The following is a 22337-nucleotide window of genomic DNA, read 5'->3' as shown; positions in this document are numbered from 1 at the left end:
AGAGTAGGGAGACCAGAAAGAGACCCAAACAAATAATGTCAGCTATCTTTGACAAAAGAGCAAAGGCAACACAATGCAGCAAAGACAGTCTTTTCAACAAATGGTACTGAAACAACTTGGACATCCACTTGCCAAAAAAATGTCTATATACAGACCTCATACTTTTCACAAAAACTAAGTCAAAATGGATCATAGACCTAAACATAAAAAAAAAGATATTATAAAACAACTAGAAGATAACATAGGAGAAAATCCAGGTAACCTTGGGTATGGTAGTGACTTTTTAGATGTAACACCAAAGGCAAGATCTATGAAAGAAATAATTGATAAACTTAACTTCTTCAAAATTAAAAACTTCTACTCTGTGAAGGACACTGTCCAGAGAATGAGAAGACAACCCACAGGCTGAAGAAAATACTTGCAAAAGATGTTTTAATAAAAAACTGCTATCTAGAATATACAAAGAACCCTTGAAACTCAAAAATGAGAAAACAAATAATCCAACTTAAAAATGGACAAAAGGTCTGAACAGATACCTCACCAAAGAAGATATACAAATGCCAAGTAGGAGTATTAAAAGATGCTACACGTTCATGTCATTACAGAATTGAGAATAAAAACAACTACAATAGCCAAACAATTAGAACAGCCAAAACCAAAGCACTGATGATACCAAATGTTGGCAAGGATGTAGAACAATAAGAACACTCATTCCTTGCTTGTAGAAATGCAAAATCATACACCCACTTTGCAAGACAGTTTGATGGTTTCCTACAAAACTAAACATACTCTTATAATACAATCCAGAAGTCATACACCTTGGTAATTACCCAAATGAGTTGAAAACTTATGTCCATACAAAAATCTATGCATGGATGTTTATAGCAGCTGTACTCATAACTGCCAAAACTTGGAAGCAACCAAGATGTCCTTAAGTAGCTGAAAGAATAAATTAACCGTGGTATATTCCAGACAATGGAATATTATTCAGTACTAAAAAGAAATGATCTATAAAGCCATGAAAAGACATGATGGAACCCTGTGTGCATATTCTTAAGTGAGAAGCACCACCCAAGAAGACTATATGCCATCTGATATCAATTATATGATATTCTGGAAAAATGCAAAACTATGGAGACAATAAAATATTAGTGGTTGCCAGGAGTTATGAGGGAGGTAGGGATGAGTAGGAAGAATACCTAAAATTGTTCTAAAAATTGAAATTTATTTTTTTTAAATGGGCAAGAGATCTGAACAGATGCCTCACCAAAGAAGATACATGAATGGTAAATAATCATGTGAAAAGATTTCCACCATCATTTGTCATTAGAGAATTACAATAAAACAATCATGAGGTAACAATACACACCTATTAGAATGTAAAAAAATCAAAATAAAATTGACAGTACTAAATGTTGGCAAGGATACAGAGCAACAGAGACTCTCATTTATTATGGGTAGGAATGCAAAATGGTGCAGCCACTTCAGAAAACAGTTTTTCAGTTTCTTATGAAGCTAAATATAATCTTACCATAATCCAGGAATTGTGCCCTTAAATATTTACCCAACCAATCTGATATGCATTCGTGTGAATGTTTATAGAGAAAATATAATTGCCAAAAACTGGAAGAATCTAAGATGTTCTTCAGTTGGTGACTGGATAAACAAACTGTGGTATATCCATTCAATAGAATATTCAGCAATAAACAGAAATAAACTCTTAAGTCAGGACTTGACATGGAAGAACTTTAAATGCACATACTAAGTGAAAGAAGTCAGACTGACAAAGCCACATACTGAATAATTCCAATTATGACTTGATAACATTTATTAATGGATAGGAGTGAAGGAGAAGCCATTCTGTCTTATTTCTTTTCCCCTCTGTAGTACTGGAATAGCTCTTTAATTTAAATTCCCCTGTCTCTAGTCTTGCCTGCATCCCCCCAGTTCATCTTGACACTGAAACAGCAGTGACCCTTATAAAACAAAAAGATTTTCATATCATCTTTGTAGTTTATAATACTTTAATGGCTTCTCATCATCTTAAGCATAATCAGAAATTTCTTAGCTTGGCATACAAGCTCTTTATAATGTGGGTACTTTTCTAGTCCAATCTCCCACAATTCCCTCACATACTCTCTAATTTTGCCAGGCTCTTGTTTTACATTTTTTTTAATGAGACTTATAGCATAGGAGTGGTGATGGAACTACAGATGGAGACATCCTCTTGCAAGAGGTAACCCCCCCAGACTAGCATCATAGCTACAGCCTATTAAATCTATATGTGCCCATATAGTCAGGAAGAAAAGTGAGTGTGGAGCAGGGCGCCTGTGTGAGCAGAGTATCTTGCAAGAGCCTTGGTTCTTTATAAAGGAAGGGGATTATACAAAAATACTGCTCTGCTTCTCTGGGATACTTAGTCACTCTGAATCACTTATATGCACCAACAAAGTCCAAATCTTTCCAATTGCCAATTTTTTACATGTTCTAGTAATAAAAGCATAAGAAAGAACTCAGACGTTAGCACCAAATGAATTTCTTTTTCCAGAAAAAAAGTGAAAGTTAAAAATTGAAATTTTATATCCAAATCCCTTGAAAATTTAGAAAAATAATAAAATACAAATAATACTATCTAAATATGATGACTTGGTATGAAATACTATTTTTAATAAAGCAATAGTAAATTGTAAATTATTAAAAACTCTGATTTGGGAAATTTGGTAACTTCTTTCTTGAGGATCACACACAATTAAAATGAATAATAATTTCCAATTTACATAAAACTGGTATTCAAGTTATGTAAAAAGCACAGAATCCATAGCTTTTGATTTATTAACCATCAAGATACAAACAACAAGACAAAACAGATCAGATGATTACCATAATCCAAGTCTAATTTCCCTTGTTTCAACTTTCAATTTAAATTCAAGAAGAATTTATTATTATTCAATCACACGTTAATTTTTTAATTTAAAATAAAGATTTTTCTTGATTTTACATTCTATATAGGCATTCCCCAATCTCTACTCCCTATTGAATATATTAGGAATTATAAATCATGGTTTTGTCATTTTTCCCATTCTCGTTTGTCTTCCAAAAACCCAGGTGTCAATATCAAATTACTCTTTACCTTACCAGTTCAGTACTTGGGATGCAGTGAAGCTAGACCCAGTGTAGGTTTTCAGAGACAAAAGTGTTTCCTTAATAATTCTTGGAGATTACCTTTATCCTTAAGAAATCCTTTGCACAGAGAAGTGACATTTATGCTGTAATTCTTCCTCAAAGTGATCATCTTTGTCAGAATGCAGGAGAAGTCAAAATGTTTAGGCTTCAACAAACACAGTAATTTAAAAGCGATCCATAGACCCCCATCTGGAACTAATGACTTACCATTTTAACTTTTGGCATGATATGGCATTCACTTTTATACTGCGTTAATTTTAAATTTCCATTAAATTGCTCAGTTTGTATGTTTTTATGGAGTTTAAGAGTTTTTATGTTCATTCATTTTGACCTTCACAGGAAGTAGAGCAGGCGGGGAGGTGGAGTGAGGCTCTCCCTTAACTACAGCTGCATGAACAAACTGCTGCTGCCTGGCTTGAGCTGCTAACTTTTTTAATTCAGCTAGAAATTTTGAGGAGTTGGTGAGGGCAGAGAACATAGGAAGTGAGAAAGATCACCGTGAGAGGAGACTGAAAATAAGAGTTCTGTGCTGATCGCTTCTACCTACAGGGACATCTTAACCATGGCCATTTACCATTTACTAGAAAGTATCACTGTGTCAGGGATCAGTCCCTCTGCTATCAGGCTGTATTGTCAGCTGCCTGGGGGACAACGTCAAGCAGTACCTGGGACATGAGACCATTCAATAAATTATCCTAGATGGGTGGATGAATAAAAGGATAGAGGATGGATGGTGCTACGCTACCTGGATATTTTCATTCATGTCTCATGTGCAGCATTTCCAAGCCCAGCTCCACTTGCTGTTAACTCTTTTCCCCATTGTATTCTGCCTCAGAGAATGAGACCATCCCTATACTTTTATTCCACAAGGACTAAACCATCTCCCTCTCTACATCTAATCAATGAACAATTTCTATAGGGAACCAGATCAAGTTGGACCATCCCCCTAATCATAAACCCTGTGTGCCTATAGAATTTAGAGTAATATCTAAGCCCCCAGGATGGCATAATAGCATCTATTCTGGGTTCTGAAGAACCTCACAACCTACCACCCGCATAACTCCACCTCCACACCACTCAATCTGAGCTACAAGTTATCCATAACTGAGCCAGGCACTCCCCTGTCTAGGCCTTTGAATGTGATGCTCTCTGCTTGGAATGTTCTTCCTAAATTAGAGAGCTTCAACTTATCTAAGACTCAGCTCAAAATTTAGCTCTAATATAAAGTCATTTTAATATCTTGCTTAGAGATCCTCCTAGTCATGCTTGGTGCCTGATACATACTCAGTACTTACTGATGAAATGATGGTGTGTGAAACTCATGTAAGTCCGGAGAAAAGAAAGATTTGATGAGAAGGCCAAATGGGCAAGCATTTGAAAATAATTAAATTGACATTTAGTGTATTACTGAATTTAAATACTGGATTTAGTGATTTAGTCTATCTATCTGAAATCTAATTTCTGTGCACATATCATTGCTCCAAGCCCCTCTTCTTAAGGTCTCACATTCCAGATCATACAATTTGCTAGGGTTTTTTGACATCTCATCTCTAGTCCAGCCCATTTCCATCTACTTTCAGTCCAGCTTCTCTATTCAGAGAGGGCTTTGAGCCACCTTTGACTCGGGGTTCTGAGATTCCAAGCTGGCATATTCTTGGTCTCAAGCCATCACGGACATCTGCCAAGCCAAAACTTCAAAAGAGCTGTCCTGGCTCCCACATGGCCTTACTAGAGCAGGGCTCAGTGCTGAGATCAGCATTCATGCCTTGATTTGAGGTTCAGTGGTTCTGTTTCTTGGAGGAGGCTAGAGTAGTCTTCAAAAACAGAGGACTTCTGAAAGGAAGAACATGAACTTGGAGGTTGGTGGTTAAAGTGAGACCCAGGAAAAAGGTATGAAGGAGCAGAAGTGTTGGACCTGGTGGAGGGTGGGGGCAGGGGTGGGGGTTAGGGGAATAGGGAAGTTTGACTTGGAGGCTTGATTTGACAGGAGAGCGATAGAAGTCCATTTGAAGTTGTAAAGAAGGCGAAATGGAACATCATTTATTTTAGGTAAACCCAGTTTGCCGTCTCTAAGATGGAACAGAAGCATCATAGGATTTATATGTTATTCTATTCTATTACATTTCCTCTTCTAGAAAACACATTTTTCTTCCTCTGAGGCACAAAAGTCAGACTCACTGTGAGTCAGACTCACAAAAGTCTGGCCTTCCTTCTTTTGCGCAGACATCATATGGAACTTAAATTAGATAATATTCTAAATTACCCATGTATCTTTTTGTTTGTCTGGAACAAACTCTCAACTCTCAAGAATAGGAATTGTATCTTATTTTCTTTGCTGTCTTCCTCATTGCTTAAAATGGCTCCTGACATTCTATTTTTTGTTGTTGAAACAATGAACTTGTTAATGTCTGAGGAAACTCATAAGGAACAGTTGCTTCTCACAGATTACTTTCTGTTTGTGTCATTATTGTTTCCTTTTTTGCCGCATCCTTAAAGACTTTTTCAAGAGAAAAACAAAAATCTTATTTATGTGAAAGTTTCCTTTTTGCTTCTTGAAATGCGTATTTCTGTGTTGCCATGGTTACTGGTCATGGATATTCCCTCCACTAAGGATGTAGAAATCTAGTCATGCACAAAAAATGCACTTTTCAAAGCATGCCTTTCTGTAAGATAGATACTCACATGGAAAACAATTTCAACCATTCAGCATTAAATCATATCCATAGAAATATTAAAATATAGTGGTAAGCATTGAATATTTGAAAAAACATGAGTTTTAAGGTAAAACCTGGGTTCATTCCCAGTTCTGTCATTTAACCGCTCTGTGACAGATGAGTTTATTTACTTTTCAGTTCAAGTTTCTTATGTGTAAAACGGGAACATTAATTCCTACTTTAAAGAGTGTTGTTGAGAAAAAAATAAGTGGTATAAATAAATAAATAAGCTTGTAGCCAGCATTCAGTACAAACTCCTCTTTTGATATTTAGCATTCCAAAAGTCCTATTAGTGTTTTTATTTAAAACATAACTAAAACCTGCCTACTGGTATTTTCTAAGAGTATATACACTTTAATCCAACAGCCAATATGGTTAGTAAGTGGATACTTAGATCCATGAAATTAATTTATTAAGCAATAAACTATCTCCACAAATCTAGGTGGAATTCCCTCTATTTTTGTGAGTATGCTCATTTTTACTTTTCTGAAGCTTTTTGACCACTGAAAGACTGGAGTTAAACTTGGGCCTAAAAGTGACATGAGGTCAGGGCCAGTGGTTCCCTCTGGGCTAAAAGACAAGGTGTGGTGAGTCCTGCCCTTTTCAGTCAATGAGATTTGCAATGTGGGTTGACCATCGGGTTTGCAGAGCCATCTGAACTGGGCATTGAACCTGAGAAGGGGTGATGTACATGCCTTGGAAGTGCCACTCTAAAGGACATGTTTTTCAAATAATAAAATCACACCTGAGTGCAGACCTGAATACAATAATTTTATGGGAGCCAAATAATTTATGAAAATGTAATTGTTCCCTCATTCATTTCTCAAATACGGTGTCTCAGGCTGTATGCCAACCGCTGGAGGTGATAATGAGCAAGTCTTCATCTCCAACCTAAGATCATCCACAGTTGGTAAGACATATGGGAATATAAATGAATATTTATACAGCAGTTGTAGGTGTTCTATAAGAGAGAAGAATCAAGTGACAGTCATGTCACATAGGGAGTGATCAATGTCTTGGGGAGGCCCTGGAAGGCTTTAAAGAGCAGGTGGCACTTCACTGATTACCACAGGTAGAAATGCTGTTGAGTGAATAGTAACATATCTGCGTCTGTTGTAAATACATCTTTCTTTTCCCCTTTCTTTGATCTGGTTCCATTCTGGCTTGTCTGCTTGTGACTGTCAAAGGTGCAAAGTTTAAAAAGAAATCAGCCTAGAAGCATTTACAGAGATTCCCCAAATAAGTAATGATTATTATACTTAAAATAATAATACTTCTAATAATAATGATCTGCATTATACTTAAAATAATCAGGACAGACCCTGAAAGAAACTTGAAGAAACATACAAGTAACTCCTTTAAGATGATAAAGTAAAGTTCTGTCTCAAAGACAGTTACCCCATCTGTGTGTGTGTGTTAGTACAGTGTGGATCACAGAATGAAAGGATCAGTGCCTGTGCTCTCCACTGACGTATTAAAAGAAGCCCATGGGCATTTGAAAGCTTAAAACAGAAAGTCACTTTTGTCTAGAGACATTCACAGCCTCATTTTCACCAGGGTTTTGATTCTGTAATGCAAGTAGTGTTGGGTGAGTAGACAACATGTTTTCTTCAAAATGGATCCTAAGTGTAAAGTACAAAAAATTTCTTCACCAAATTTTTGGAATGAAGAGCTTAGTAACAGAGGGGTACACCAACAAGACTCTAAAGTGCTTGGGTGGCAAATTCTTCCTCTGTGAAAAGAAGGGATTCCACTAAAGAAGTAAGGCTGATGTACTGCAAGAATGTGGTTCCTTGGGTCAGACAGCAGTGGGCACAAATTTCAGCAAGAAAGGTAAATAGTCTGAGTTTCAACTCTTCACTGATGTACAAACATACACATACATAGGCATATGTTCACACATATGTACTATACATATGCATATGTATATATATGTGTATATGTATATATATTCCATGCTATAGGGCAATGAAGAGTAAAGATCAGGTGTAAAGATATAGCATAGCACCTGACCTAATAGTGCACACTCAATAAATGAAGGTGGATAGCAATGCTGCAAGACTGCATTATTTTTAAACGTTTTTCCATTATACCTTATTATGATACTGTTTAAATTGATGTTACACTTAGTGAAGTGAGAAAATGATTCCCAAGCAGCATTAAGCTCTCTCATTCTTCTTTCATTATGTTTCAAATACTTCATTTATTGTGACATTTTAACTGAGAGTGATAAAATTCAAACTGGAAATACTTCAGTGTTGATTTTGCCACTCATATACACTTGGGAATATACAACATTGTCTCCTTTTCTTTTTTTTTTGGTGGCCAAGTAATTACACTGTAAGTACTGTAATGAAGCAGAAAGGGACAGAAGAGAGGGAAAGAGATTTTTTTATTTCCTAGCTGCGTCATAATTTTGAAAGTTTCACATTTGGGATACTGTGTAAGTTTATTATAATGTCTTCCTATTTTTTAAGCTTTTACATTTCTATTAAACACTGAAAAATTTGGTTGTAAAAATGGGAATAATAATTCAAATAACAAATGGTAAATGTACTTGTAACTCATAGTGGTCTATAAAAATATCACGACTATGCTAATATTAGCCATATTGGCCTTCTTTTGTTATAAAAAAGTTATATTTGTCTTCACAGATAATTAAAAGTCTTTGTGACATAATTGTTCTGCTCTTAGTAGACTCTTGGGGAAGGCCATCAAAAAGTACTTCAAAGTTACCTGGTCTTACAATTTAGAAGTAACTATATTTTTATGAAGGTCCTCCCGGTTATATAATGAAAACCATATATATTGATCAATATGTATTCATAGTAAGTTTTCATCATGATATGGAAGTAGGAAATAATAAGCACCATCTTAGAGCATCTATGAAATCAAGGGTTTTCACTGGGTGTGTTACCAGGATTATAGGCAAAATTCAAAAGCTATTCATAATGTGCAGGTGAAGAATAATGTGCTCTTAAGTACTCTTAACTGAAGCAAAAATTCTTTTCCTATCCTAAAAAAAATGTGACCTGGCCATTTTAAATGCTTTCAGCTGGATTTTTCTAAAATAATAAATTAGATATAGTTTCATAAGCACATGATAAATTTCCTATAATAAATGCTTATTTTTGCATGCTATTGAGTGTTGGGATATACTTGCTACCCAGCAATAGCTAACTGATACAGAAAGAAAGGGAAGGTTTTACAAAGGAGGTTATCCTTAAACTAAATTTTGACAAATGATTAGAATCTTATTAGTTGGACAGGGATTTTCAAGGCAGCAGTGATAACATGATTAGAGGCATTAAGAGATTAATGTACATGATATTATTAACTAATATAATCAGTTTAGTGAACTGATGTAAGCTATGAGGCGTGCAATTGGAAGTGATTGAAATTTGGGTTGCAAAGGTATGTGAAGAGCCAGGGGAAGCAAGGGGATCAACTCTGAGCCACAGGGTGGTCTTTCTATCCATACATTGTAGATGAAAATGCCGAAGATTAGAGAGTACAGGTTACTGGAAACTGCCTTCAGTAAAGCTTCAGTACACATCAGAGAAAAGATGAAAGTTCTTTCAGATGAAAAGACTAGATTTTTATATTAGGGGTACTTGTTTAAGAGACCTCTAAGGAACAACAATCATCATCGATGTTTAGTAGGTCATATATGCTTAATTATCTACAAAACAATTATAGTATATGTATTGTTAATCAAGTTATTTCATAAATTATGTAAGTGAAAAATAATGATATAACAGGATTTTTAAAGAATATGAGCCTAAAAGTAATATTTGAAAATTCTGTCTGAATTTCTCTTGAGTATATCTCTTAAATTCTTTTAGAGTACAAGTATATGATGTGTGTTAATTTTTATTTATCTTGAAAAGTTCATTTCTTTCTAAAACTGGATTGTACAGATCATATCCAGATAATTTTCATGTAAAAATATTATTCTGGTCATTAAAGCTGGTATTTCTGATGTCTGCTTCCTCTTAATAATGACATCAGGAATTATTTTGAATAACAAGCCTAGACTTGTTAATCTTTAGAAATAGCATAATGATTTTAATGTAGAAATTTTGCCTTTTCGCTCTTGCTTATAAATGGAATATTATCCCATTGAACTATTACACTGATGTCACTTTAAGTAATGTTTCCTAAGATTAAATTCTACTTACCTTATTTTCTATTTTGTTAGAAACCAACTTTCATTGATAATCATGAAATTCAGTGCCAAAGTTCAGTAAGAAACCACATATGATGAAGAATTATCTGAACAGTTTATAAATTAGGCAAAATGAGGAAAACGTTCTTCTTTAGATTAACCATTAGACATGTTTGGTTTATTTAGTGGAAAGATATGGGTTTCAAGGCAATAAGAAAATAAGATATTTCAGAATGTGAAGACTTAACTGCAAGCCAATCAGGTATGTCAAATCCTAACACTTATGGAAAAACAAGACCTTACATTGGAATCCTAGTGGAGGTAAAGATCATCAATACCAACATTTTACCTCAAGAGAAAACCTTCTCTCAGGATACTTGGGATGGAGAGGCAGGCTATTCAAAAGAAAACTAGATCAATATTATAGTAACCATTTTAATAAACTATGGAAGTATGACTTGTATAAGGATCATGAAATAGCCATCATGAGGCTATTATTTATTTATACAACCTTTTTAAGGGAAAGTTATAGAAAAATGCCATGGTTCTGTTGTGAATTTTCTTGGGTTAATTTTTCTACAAATTCTCTCAGTGCCTGGTTATTATTTAACTGTTAAGAAGAGTGAACTGGGACATGGATTGATATCTTTTTCATCTATTCATCTCTTCCATTTTTTAGTCTACTGTGTTGCAAACACTGTTCCAGACAGAATACTATGAGGAATAAAAAAAATACTGCATATCCTCATGGAATATACATTCTAGAGAAGGAATCAAGTAAAACAATACTAATAGTAGTAATAATAATAAAATAATCATTTCAGTTGTTTTTATTATGACTCTTATTATTAATAGTGGTGGTAGCAGTAATACTAATAATAGTAGCCGTGGCAGTAGTGGCCTCGGATCTATGAAACACGTGACTAGGGGAGTGGCCGGAAATGACCTCACCTCCTACTACACGCACTGTTGCTCATCCTGCTTTAGGAACGCTGGCTGCCTTATGCTTCCTTCAGCGTATCAAGCACACATCGCTGCCTTGGGGCCTTTGTACTGCTTGTTCCCTCTTCTTGGAACCCAGACATCTTCCCTCATCTCTTTTGTATGCCGCCCTCTCAGTGAGGATCGCCCTGGTTGCCCTATCTTAAGTAACAACTCTCACACCACATCCCCCAATGCTGAGTCCCCCCTACCTTGCTCTCCTTCTTTTATCCTGTAGCACTTACCACCTCTAACATACGATATAATTTAGTTGTTACTTTTATCTTTTATTTGTTCCCTTCTAATAGACTTTAGTTCTGCAAAGTCAAAGATCTTTGTCTGAATTTTTTACTGCATTATTCCAAACACCTAAAACAGAACCTGGCACAGACTAGGCACTCAATAAATACTTATTCAATGAGATGAGGTCAGGGAGAATTGGGGGAAGAGATGTGACCCAAACTGGTTTATTTTTCACACATCATTGGCTGCTGGGAGGATAGTAGTTTAAGGGAGTTCAGGGGGCCCAGTTGGAGTAGAGGCACCACTGAGAAGGTGATTGTTGTATCATAAATGGGTGAAACCAGGTGATGAGTGTGGCTGTGGGGGGAGGTGAGACATGGTAAAATACATCACATACAAAAATTATATTAAAATTATGGTAAGATTTGGGGCTGAGTAATGCTGGTGACACTTTGTAATTACATTAGTAAATGGTGAATGTCACCTAAGTACCTCAGACACAATTTAAATAACAATTTTAGAGCCTTTACCAGCTATCACTTCCACAGATGTAAAATTACATTCATTCTTTAGACTATTATCCAAACCTTAAAAATATAGAAAATGCATTTGCCTTTTCCATGAATAATCTGTGAGAGAGAGATGAAAATACATCATCAAAGAATGAAAAGATGACAATGTCAATATTTCAAAGTGGCTTTTAACATTTATTGACTGCTTCTGAAATAGACTGAACTTTTTAAAACATGTATGATTCTGTTGTTAAAAATAACCACCAAATAAGGTGTGTCTCTTGAAAAAGAGGATCAGAAATGTTTAGATTAATCTCATTGATCCAGCCCAGCAACACTGCACTTTTGGGAGGCGGCTCTCTGAAACAGAGCCAATGACCCAGCAGGAATCGGGGACAACTTCTCCGCAACAAACACGGTATCTCAAAGGTGCATCAGAATCATGTTTACATGACATAGAACAGCTTCCTTAGACCTTAGTCCCAGCTATAATTTACTCTAATACTAGACAAAATTATAACAAGCTTGTTAATATGGATTATCAGTCTTTGGAATAATAAAAGTCTCAAAGTAGACATTCAGCTGTGTTATTAGAGGTAGTGTCAGGGATGGCAGTAAAAAGAGAAAGCCATAGTATTTGAAAGAGGAAAAAAAATTATACATGTGTGTGTACAGATATATATATTCAAAAACTAAAAATACCTAAAAGCCCAAGCACTCTAGAACGTTTTGCTTCAACCATCCTACAGCTCATGAAAGTGTTACTGTGTAATTGCACATGGCACTGATTCCATGCATATTCCATGCATATAAGCAAGTACATTATATTATTATAGTACATAGGACATACTATGTATAATCCTGCATTAATGTTATAGCACATGCATATAAGCAGGTACATTATATTATTATAGTACATAGGACATATTATGTATAATCGTGCATTAGTGATCTTGTACATGCATATAAGCAGGTACATAATATCCTTAGAGTACATAGTACATACTATAAGGTTCTTGAAAGATCCGGACATTTAAAAAATGATTCAATGATGTCAGCATACTTGGTTTTGAAAGGAGTGCCTAATACTTTTTAGAAAGATTTACTTGATAAATGATTAAAGTTTAAATGGTCTTGGGATTGAGGAACACAAGACTTCAGTTATATGAAAATTGTGTGAATTTCAATAGGTCATTGCTCGAAAATGCCCAAAGAAGAGAATTTTTCAGGTTATAGCCTTTGGAGTTCTAACTACATATTCCAATAAAAGATGAAACTCTTTGAATATTGCAGTCAGTTATGTTTACTAACACTGCTAATTTAAAAACAGAAAAATATCTGTCTATTCCTTACTACTTTTTACATGCAAAAAACAAACTTAGTCTCAAGAGAATGAACAGTGACAGACTGAAAATTGCCATAAAAACCACAAGTATACTCACTGTGGGAAGTATTATAGGGTCAGTGGCCTTGCTACTTTAGGCACTGCAAATATTTTGGCTCAAATCTTGTCTCACACTCTGTGATTAGAAAGAACATTGCTACTTTCAGTTCTCTAGCCAAGCCACATAAGTCTGTGGTCTGCTCTACGAGGTTCTCATTGCAGTTTGCTCTGCCATCTGTCATATAAGACACTGTGGCACAGGGTGTAGACCTCTGCTGATTCTAACAGTGGCAACAGACAAAGGACAGACTGACTAATTTTCAACTGACTAGTTTATTTCTTCAAGGAGTGTCTTTAGGCTACTACATACTGGGCATTTCAGTAAAAATTAAAATACACTAATTATAGTTATTCTTAAACTGTAGGCTGTGAGACATGGATTCTTCAGCTGGGTCACTGGGATCCCAGGAGGCCCACTGAAGGTCTTCAGAGGGCTTGTGAGCCTTCTGAAAGTATATTCAAGCTGTGCATCTTTACATCTTTCCAAAAGATCCAAAGCTTTCATTTCATTTGTGCAGTGTCTGTGACACCCACTTCCAAAAAACTTTTTTTTTTAAAGATGAAGAGCCACTATTTCAGCACTTCTCTTTCTCATACTCATCTCCCAGTCCATTATTATCCCGATGGGTCTAGGTTTTAAATTCTTTTTAGAACAATGGAGAAATTAAAGGCTTTGGCAGCAGACTTCCAGGATTCAAATCCCAACTCGGCTGCCAACTAGCCAGGTGTGCTCAGTTAAATGAACTTCTGAGGACTTCAGTTTCCTTATCTGAACTATGAGAAAACTCACAGTGCCTGCCTCACAGGGGTAAAGTAAGGGTTGAGAAGATCATGCAGGCAAAATGCTCAGCACAGTTCCAGACCCCACCTCCGACTGTACTATTCATCAGTGTTCCTTTTTAGCATCAGCAATCACTAATTAAAATCCTTAATTTTAAATGTTTTCTATAATACAAATCACCAGCTACTGATCTTTTCATTACAGTAAAAAATCATCATATTTTGCTCTTGCTTTTGTCAATCATTATCAATATTCAAACTTTAGGCGCCTGTATTGTGACACTTTATATCCAAATTCGTTGTTTTGCTAAAAATTGTATATGTTAGCTTTTGCACATTGTAGTTTTCTGTTTTGGTTTCTTTTTAACCCTGTGACTAAAGGAACAAATCTAAACTGTTAATAAATGCACAATAAACCACTGAAAGTTTATACCAGCTTTTAGGTCCCAGTATGATATTTCTAGTATTTAAAAATATATATAAGTACATGTATTGGGTTTATATGCCAAGAAATGTAAACCACATGTAATTGTCTGGGCCATTTCTCTTTCCTTACAAGGATAAGAAATATAAGAAAATTAACAAGTTTGTTTGAAATGTTGCTCTTTGTTTCCACAGCTCTTGTAGTGAGATTTCTGACCAAACGGTTCATCTGGGAATATGATCCCACCCTTGGTAGGTCAAATTTTGTTCTTTTCTCCGAAGTTTATGACCCCAAAGAGAGAATGACATTTTCTGTTGCAGTATTTTTTTAAGCACCTTGCAGCTATTTTGGAACTGCTTTATCAAATCATGCCAAGAAGCCCTCAAGAAACTAGACATGTGTTTCATGCAGTCTCTTAGAACCACACAGGATTTTAATGCATAGATGGAAGAAATCAGGTCAAACCAGAGTCAAGAAGGAAGGGGGTACAACATCTTATGGGAGAAAGAGGATACAGTGGACATGGCTGATTTGGTGTGGGAGAGAATGGCATACTAAGAAGAGTGTAACAGTAAAATAAAACTTCTCAACACTGATTTTGGGGAAACATAAAAATACACTATGCATCTCGCCCTCTTCTCTCCAATGAACGTGAACTTTGTTAAAAAGAAAAAAGAAGGAGCAAAAACTGATGTCTGTGGATCTTGGAAGTAGCCATAATGTTGATGTATGAAGCATCTATCATGTGTCTTTTGAATAGTCCCAAACAGATAGCTTATTAGAAATCTTTTTAGTTATCATCTTCAAAACAACACTGACTGACAATCCATGGGTTCTAATTTAAGCTTCAGATTTTACTCTGACTTTAGACTTTCGAGTTTTTGTTTGTTATGCTTCAGTATCCCAGTTGGTGCTGTGAAGTACCACAACTTTGAATTCCAGAGGAAGAGGAAAATATATCCGTCCTTTCATTACTAGGCTTGGTCTGCAGGCTCAGCTGGGATTACTAAGAATAGTAAAATGGGCAAAGATTATTCCTGGGGGTTTTGTTTTGTTCTTTGATTATTAGTCCAAGGTTACGTACATTCAGTTTAAAAGGGAGCTTTCTCTACCTCTGTGCCTCCTTTCATTGTTTTTACTTATTCATTCAACAAATATGTATTAAATGTCTCCTAAGTGTCAGCTTATTTTAGGTGTTGGGGGTAAATCAAAAGAGAAGCCTCCTCTCAGTCTATTGAAGAGAGGAGGTAATAAATGTCAGCCCAGAAATGAAGCACAGATCCTGGTCAGGTTAAACAGTACTGCAGCCCAGGAGACACAGATTCAAGATGCACTTGAATTCTGCTCCACCAGACTACAAATGGAGGAGGCTTATAAAGGCAAACACAAGATTAAGAAAAATTACATAGGTTGTTTGTCAAAAGTCATGATTTATACTGGCAAGAGGTGAGGGTACTTATTAAGTGAAGATTGGTAAGGGGAAATCTCAGAACTAGAAGGTTACAGTTTACAGCTGCTATTTTGAAAAACTACAAGGTTGCAGTCACAGTGGAATTCGGTTACAGTTGTCCTTAAAACATTGTGGTTTAGCACAGTTTAAAGTTCAAGTTCACCTTGGAATGAGGACGTGTCTGACCCTGTCTCAACAATGCCCACCCGACTCCATTTTGATTGTCTGACAAATGTGACTCCTTCTGGATTTTTTTTTAAAGTCAAGAAAATGTTTACATACACAAAAAAGTGTATGACAGAGAGTGATAAGTACTGTGAAGGAAAACAGCACAAGGAAGGGGATAGTGATTTTAAAGACATTTAATTTTTAACTTTTTCATCTATCTAGAACTTATTTTAGTGAGAAGTACTGGTGAAGACCCAACATTTTTTCCAAATAGTTGACCAATTTCCTCCCCATTATTTATTAAATCATCTCCCCACCACTTCCAATGTTACCTTTTTTAATATATTGGATCAGTTCTACATTTGTCTTTCACATCCAACACCCATACTTGTTTCAACAATAGTATGCTCTTTAGGACATTTTGATACGCATAGAGAAAGTCTTCCTTGCTTTGTTTACAAAATTAACTTGGCTACGGTCTCCAGTTCATTTTTTCAGGTCAATTTTTAAAAAATCTAACATAACATGATTTTGATTGGAATTGCATTAAAACCATAAATTACTTTGAGAAGATTTACATCTTTATTATAGTCAATCTTTTAATCTAAGAGCATGGCATGTCTCTACATTTATTAATCTTTACTTCTCATATAGCCACAATCTAATCTTAAAATGATATATTTGCATCTAAAAATACACTTGTTTTTTTAAAAAAAAAACATTCATTATCTGTTTGTCCCACCTAAGGAACTACATACTTCATCCTCCTATTATTTTTATTACTTATATAAGCTTTACAAAGACTATAGTCCCTAAGAATCTTAATGATTTATGGGAGTTCAGTAGAAAAACACTAATTTTATTTAGCTATCCCAGTACATCTCAACAAAAGGTGAAGCTTGTAAAAAAGGTATCTTAAAATTTTTGAATTCTCTCTGAGTATGTTCCAGTAACTAATGTTACTATTTTTAATTAGTTTTAGGTGAACCGTTTTCCTTTTGTTTTATTTCTTCTAAAAAACAGCTATTAATAGAAGTCTGCCTACATTAGTTATTTGTAATGCAGCCTTCCTTCACTAAGAATAATGAAACTTTATTGAGTGACCTTGTGCTGTACTGCTCACAAAGGATTACAGCTGCTAAGCAACAAGAGCGCTGATCAGACTTCAGAAGTGTCAGATACATGACTCACTCCCAGATGAAGGTTTTGTTGGCTCACGCTGGAGACTGGATTGGTGTGTGTGTGTGTGCACACACACTCTAGAAGTCAATAACGTTCTAGCCTGGAGACTTTCCCAATCCATTTGATTCAAGATGAACCACCATTTCCTGGGTTTAACTTCATACCATCAGTCTTTCAAAGCCACTACCAAAAGTAAAAGCTACATTCAAAAGCAAAGCGGCTTGTTTGCGAAAATCAAGTCTTAAATTCCAAATTCCGAGCCTTCCTCAGAAATATGGGGCAGTTTTTTCAGCCTGTAACAGAATTATTGCTCCATGAGATGTTCATGACTATGAACACCATTCAATCTAAAAACAAAATTGGAATATTTATTGCTCTGAAATAATTCTATGAAGAAAATGTTTGCTACTATCATAGCAAGTGATTCCCAAACTTTTAGATTTCAGTGATTTGGGGGTTTTTTGTTGTTGCTTTTTTCAGAAGAGGGTCTATCATGGGAATTACAGTTTGGGATGCAAGCAAGGAGCAGGGGGTAGTGAAGAACTTAACATTCTACTTGCACTTGTGTCTCCTAAGTGAAGGGAATATTTTTCACATCCACATGGTTTGAAGGATATAATCTAAGAAAAAAAGCCCAATCCTTTACATTGAATAGATTTAGTATTCCTTAAATTTTTTTCAGTTCACTGCAGATCAGTGAAATCTGTCAGTGGCCAGAGCTGGTCTGTGAATAGCATCTGAAAACCACCACTGAAGGCTGAAGATTTAGTCTTGAACTATCTAACTAGGAAAACCCCCTTATGGTTGTAGCATTAATGTTCTGGCTTTAGCAGAATAGGGTCCATGTTCTGATTAGATGCCAAAAAAGAACTGAATTCCTACCTCTGAGAGTCATATTACTTACCCTCTGAGAATGCTGATTATCGCAGAGAACCCAGACAGAGGCTTAGATCCTATACAGTTGTGTGTCCGTATGCGTGTGCATGCACCTGTGTCTGTGTGTGTGTGTACTTGTGTTGGGAGCATTTGGAGAGGAAGAGAGATGGCATTTCAGCACATGCCACTACTATGAGGAGACACCCTACTCTGTTTGAAGGGATTACAGTGTCTTTATCTGGTTAGTCGAGGCTCGAACAGAAGTGAGGGTAGGAACGGGGAGACATACTGGACCCAGAGGCACTTTGATTTTGTGACTGGTTCTTCCTGCCTGCGTTACAGTTCCCTCTGCTTGGAAAGCCTCATACAAAGAGAGAGACACACCTGGAACAAATTCTCTCAACTGGACACAAAGCAGAGGCGCTTCACCAACTCACAGAGCTATTTGATATTCTCACACCAAGGAACTTTGAGATCATTGTTTGACAAATAAGGAAACAAGTCAAATGAAGTAAATTTATCTGAGATTATGTGGCTAATTGGGATAATTGATTATGTGGCTAATTTAGACCAGCAATAAAACTCAAGTCGGTACAATTTCCACTCTACATAAATCAACATACTGACTGCTGTTGTTACTGTACTGGCCAAATGTCCATATTAATATGTTGAAATTTGCAAAAACACTAAATTAACGAAAGGATTAACCATATACATCTCTTTGTGCATCACTTTCTCTTAGAGTATACAAAATATGCTTCTGTTTATGAAAATGATACTGAATGCAGTTTCCTTTCTGTTTATGAAAATGTTTAAATCATGTATCTCTCCTATGCAGTGAGATTCAGATATAAATTTTCATATGTTTAATTCCATCTTGAAACTATATTTATTTTAAAGTTACAACATTTCAGTTCATTCAGAAGTGACTCTTAAACAATCTTCCCCCTACCCTTCAAAAAAAAGACTCCAAATTATCATTTTCTGTTACTACGAACAAAATGAAAATGTGCTCACTCTCCAAACACATAGACATTTTGTCTCAAGTATTAGAATGAATAGTAGAGCTGTTTAGAATTAGCTTTGGAAAAGCTAGCACGTGGATGTAAAACATTTCTGTAGGCAATCCTTCCACTGTTTTACATATAGACCTGGGTTCCTAATGAGAGAGAGAAGAGGCTTAAAGAAAAAATAAATGCTCAAAATGGCATGAAACCAGTATTCAGCTTAGATGAAATCGCAGTCGCTACCTGCTGCTGTCTCTGTAGCAGACATTCCCTCATTTCCTGCATTTCATCATTTTTGTTTCAGTTAACAGCCAAAGAATCACACAACTTCTACAGTTTTCATTGTATTCTATTGCCCCCCTACTGTGTCCTTCTGCGGTTGAAATACGTATCCTATTCATCATGGAAGCAACAGAGAAAAATGTCTGTGTCTGTCAAACAACTTTTGGAGCAAAGAGAGTTTTCCAGGCTCTGGGGTGGATGCCAGTCCTTTTAAAAGGGCAGGGAGCACAAAGGCCATTAAGAATGGTCAAGGGACAGAGGGCATGGATAGGATGTGTGCACTCTTGTCTGGGCTTCACCTCAAGCTGGACCACTGAAGATGAAAAAAGAGATAATGGAGACTACATTTGTAGATGAGTAAACTTGTAGTTGCTGTAAATGGTATTTTAGAGCATTAAATTATACAAAACTATAGCCTCCCATTTAACATAAAAGAGTAGGGGGATAGAATGTTCTAGAATTGAGAATCATTCACACCACATATGTATTACATATTCTAGGAGAATGACAGTAATATAAAACACACATATTAAAATACATCAAACATAATCTCATTATTAAATTTCATTTTTCAGAAAATACATCAGCAGTGTGCCACACCTGTGTGCCAATGATCATATCACAGGGCTTACAGCAGGGAGAAGGCTAGTTAGGCTGCTGAGTTAAGTTTCTTTCCTGCAGCTTGTGTTTTGGGTATAGAAGATTATATTTTACAGCAAAGGAACATAAAACTGTGGCCAAAATAGAACTGTGAAATAGTTGAGGAGATGAAGAAATGAAAGAAATAATAGGGAACAAGAAAACACATCTTTTCTTATGGGAGAGAAACTTCTAGGTTTAATTGGTTGGCTGGCTGGCTAGTAATTTGGGTAGTATAAATGTAAATAATTAAGTTAATCCTACTGCTCCATCCATGCACCATGTCACGTGGATGAAGCCTTTATGTTATTTATACTATGTTTACACTCAAGTACATCAGCCTCTGGTCCCTTCCCCACCTCCACCCTGATATATTGGTATCATCTAAAACTGTAATTCTCAGTGGCTTTGGTGTGGTTTCATTGCTTTGTTTTCCTGCATTGGGACCTTGAATTCAGTTTTGCTGGTGGGAAGTCCAATGTCAATCTGAGTCGTGTCCTTTTGAAGGTGATGAGCTTTTTTTTCCTATATCTTTTAAAATGTTCTCTCTCCATCCTATCCTTACATTTTACTGTAATAGGTTTGTATATGGGTCTCTTCCCTTGTGAGTCCTGCTCCTTCTGATCTGAAGTTTTTCAATGCCTCTCATCCTGAGAAATTCTGCTACAACCTCAAATATTTTCATTTTATCCTCTCTTTGAGACTCATTTTATAAGAGATAATAATATGACTATTTCTATTATCCATACCTCTCATATTTTACTTTCATAATCTCCTTCTTTTTATCATTTACTGATAGTTTCTGGGAGAATTCCTCAACCTGACCTTCATCAGCTCAGTCAATCATTTGTTGAGTTCTTGATTTCAATTGTTCTAGTTTTTATACAAAGCAGCACCAACTGGTATTTACTTAACCTCTGGTTTCCATTTCATGTGGTGAGGGGCATGATCAGAGCCACCCAAAGCTCTTGCATCTGTTAATTTCTCACCCCAGTAGAGCCAGAGGACCACCCTAGTATTAACCTATCAGCCTACATCTGGTACTGAGCTGCTGTCATTTTTCTATCTTGATGGCTGTGTTCCATCTCCCCTCCATGCTGCCCAGCCCCCCTCTATTTTCCTCATGACCCCCCCAAAACTAGGATCCAACCACCTTCTACTGTCCCCAGGGTTTCTCATGGCTTTATCTGGTCATTTTTTTCATGGGCTGCTGTCCACCTCCCCTGAATATCTATTACATTTCCAGGGTTGAGGTCAGGAAAGGAACGAGCAGCCCCTGCTTATATGCCATCTTAACAGCAATATCTAGAAACTGGATTTTTAGGAGTATCAGAGTTGGACGCATTTTGTGGGGATCACTTTTTCATTTTAGGATGCAGAAGCCTCTTTTAGAAGAGAGCATCAGGAAACTGGCCTCATGGGAGAATAAAATGAGCAAGCAGGCACAGAGACTCTCCTCTCCCATGCTAAACCCTGAAAGTCTGTGGCTCCCTGTTAGAACCTGTTGCTTCCAGGAGCTCTCAGAATACAGAGATGGCACATTCTTGCACATCCTTCCTCCCCTTCCTAGGATGCACATTCCCTTCTGCTATAAACACAGACATTCTCCTGTGGCTAACTTGTAATTTTAAGGATCAAATTAAGTCATGCACTTGTTTACCTTTTATGTTTTTACCTTCTTTTTTTTGCTTATTTCCTCAGAATCAACCTACCGACACCAAGCAACCATTGATGATGAAGTTGTCACCATGGAGATACTAGATACTGCTGGTCAGGTGAATAAGGAGTTCAGCTCGAATGTTTTCTGGATCAAATAAAAATGAGATGTGCATAATACGAGCAAAATTAAGATACTTCCCTGCAATTAACTAATGATGCCTACACACTTTTTTCTTTAATCACCTATTTATTTATATATTAACAGCCTGTATATGCATCCTCATATAAACTACCCAGCACTTCAAGGGAGTTCAAAAATGCCATAATAGTCACATGCTTTCATCTAGAATGGACTTTCCCATCTATGATTTTTGGTGATGGCAAAATATTAATAGGTTTTCATGATGAAAAGTGCTTTGAAATGCCCCAGTAAAGTTAAAACAGGTATCTTTGCTGGAGAATTTTTAACATGCTGATGTGTTATGAATTAAAGCTTTTAGTGCAAGAAATGATCTTGTGCTAATTATACACTTTTCTTCCTCATCGCTACCACCTTTCTGCATTCCACCCAGAGCTGACTCTAGAGAGAGGAAGCAGGGAAGGACATGCCTGAGCCTGTGAAGGC

The 22337-nt window shown here is 36.2% G+C and overlaps 1 protein-coding gene across 2 annotated transcripts in view; it reads left to right on the top strand.

The window, feature by feature from the left end:
* The window catches only part of RERG (RAS like estrogen regulated growth inhibitor), a 93507-nt gene that overhangs the window by 68799 nt on the left and 2371 nt on the right, over positions 1–22337 (top strand). Inside the window, exons 3-4 of one of the 2 annotated variants that reach the window (XM_036909037.2) lie at positions 14644–14700; positions 21755–21828. In XM_036909037.2, coding sequence (XP_036764932.1) covers positions 14644–14700; positions 21755–21828 — 131 coding nt within the window. The remainder of the gene's footprint in view (positions 1–14643; positions 14701–21754; positions 21829–22337) is intronic. The other variant, XM_036909046.2, reaches the window with a different exon arrangement.

The sequence above is a fragment of the Manis pentadactyla genome, chromosome 14 (genome assembly GCF_030020395.1).
Source record: "Manis pentadactyla isolate mManPen7 chromosome 14, mManPen7.hap1, whole genome shotgun sequence".
NCBI classification, from domain to species: domain Eukaryota; kingdom Metazoa; phylum Chordata; class Mammalia; order Pholidota; family Manidae; genus Manis; species Manis pentadactyla.
Note: the sequence above shows the minus strand (reverse complement) of the source record. Positions and strands in the feature narration are given on the sequence as shown.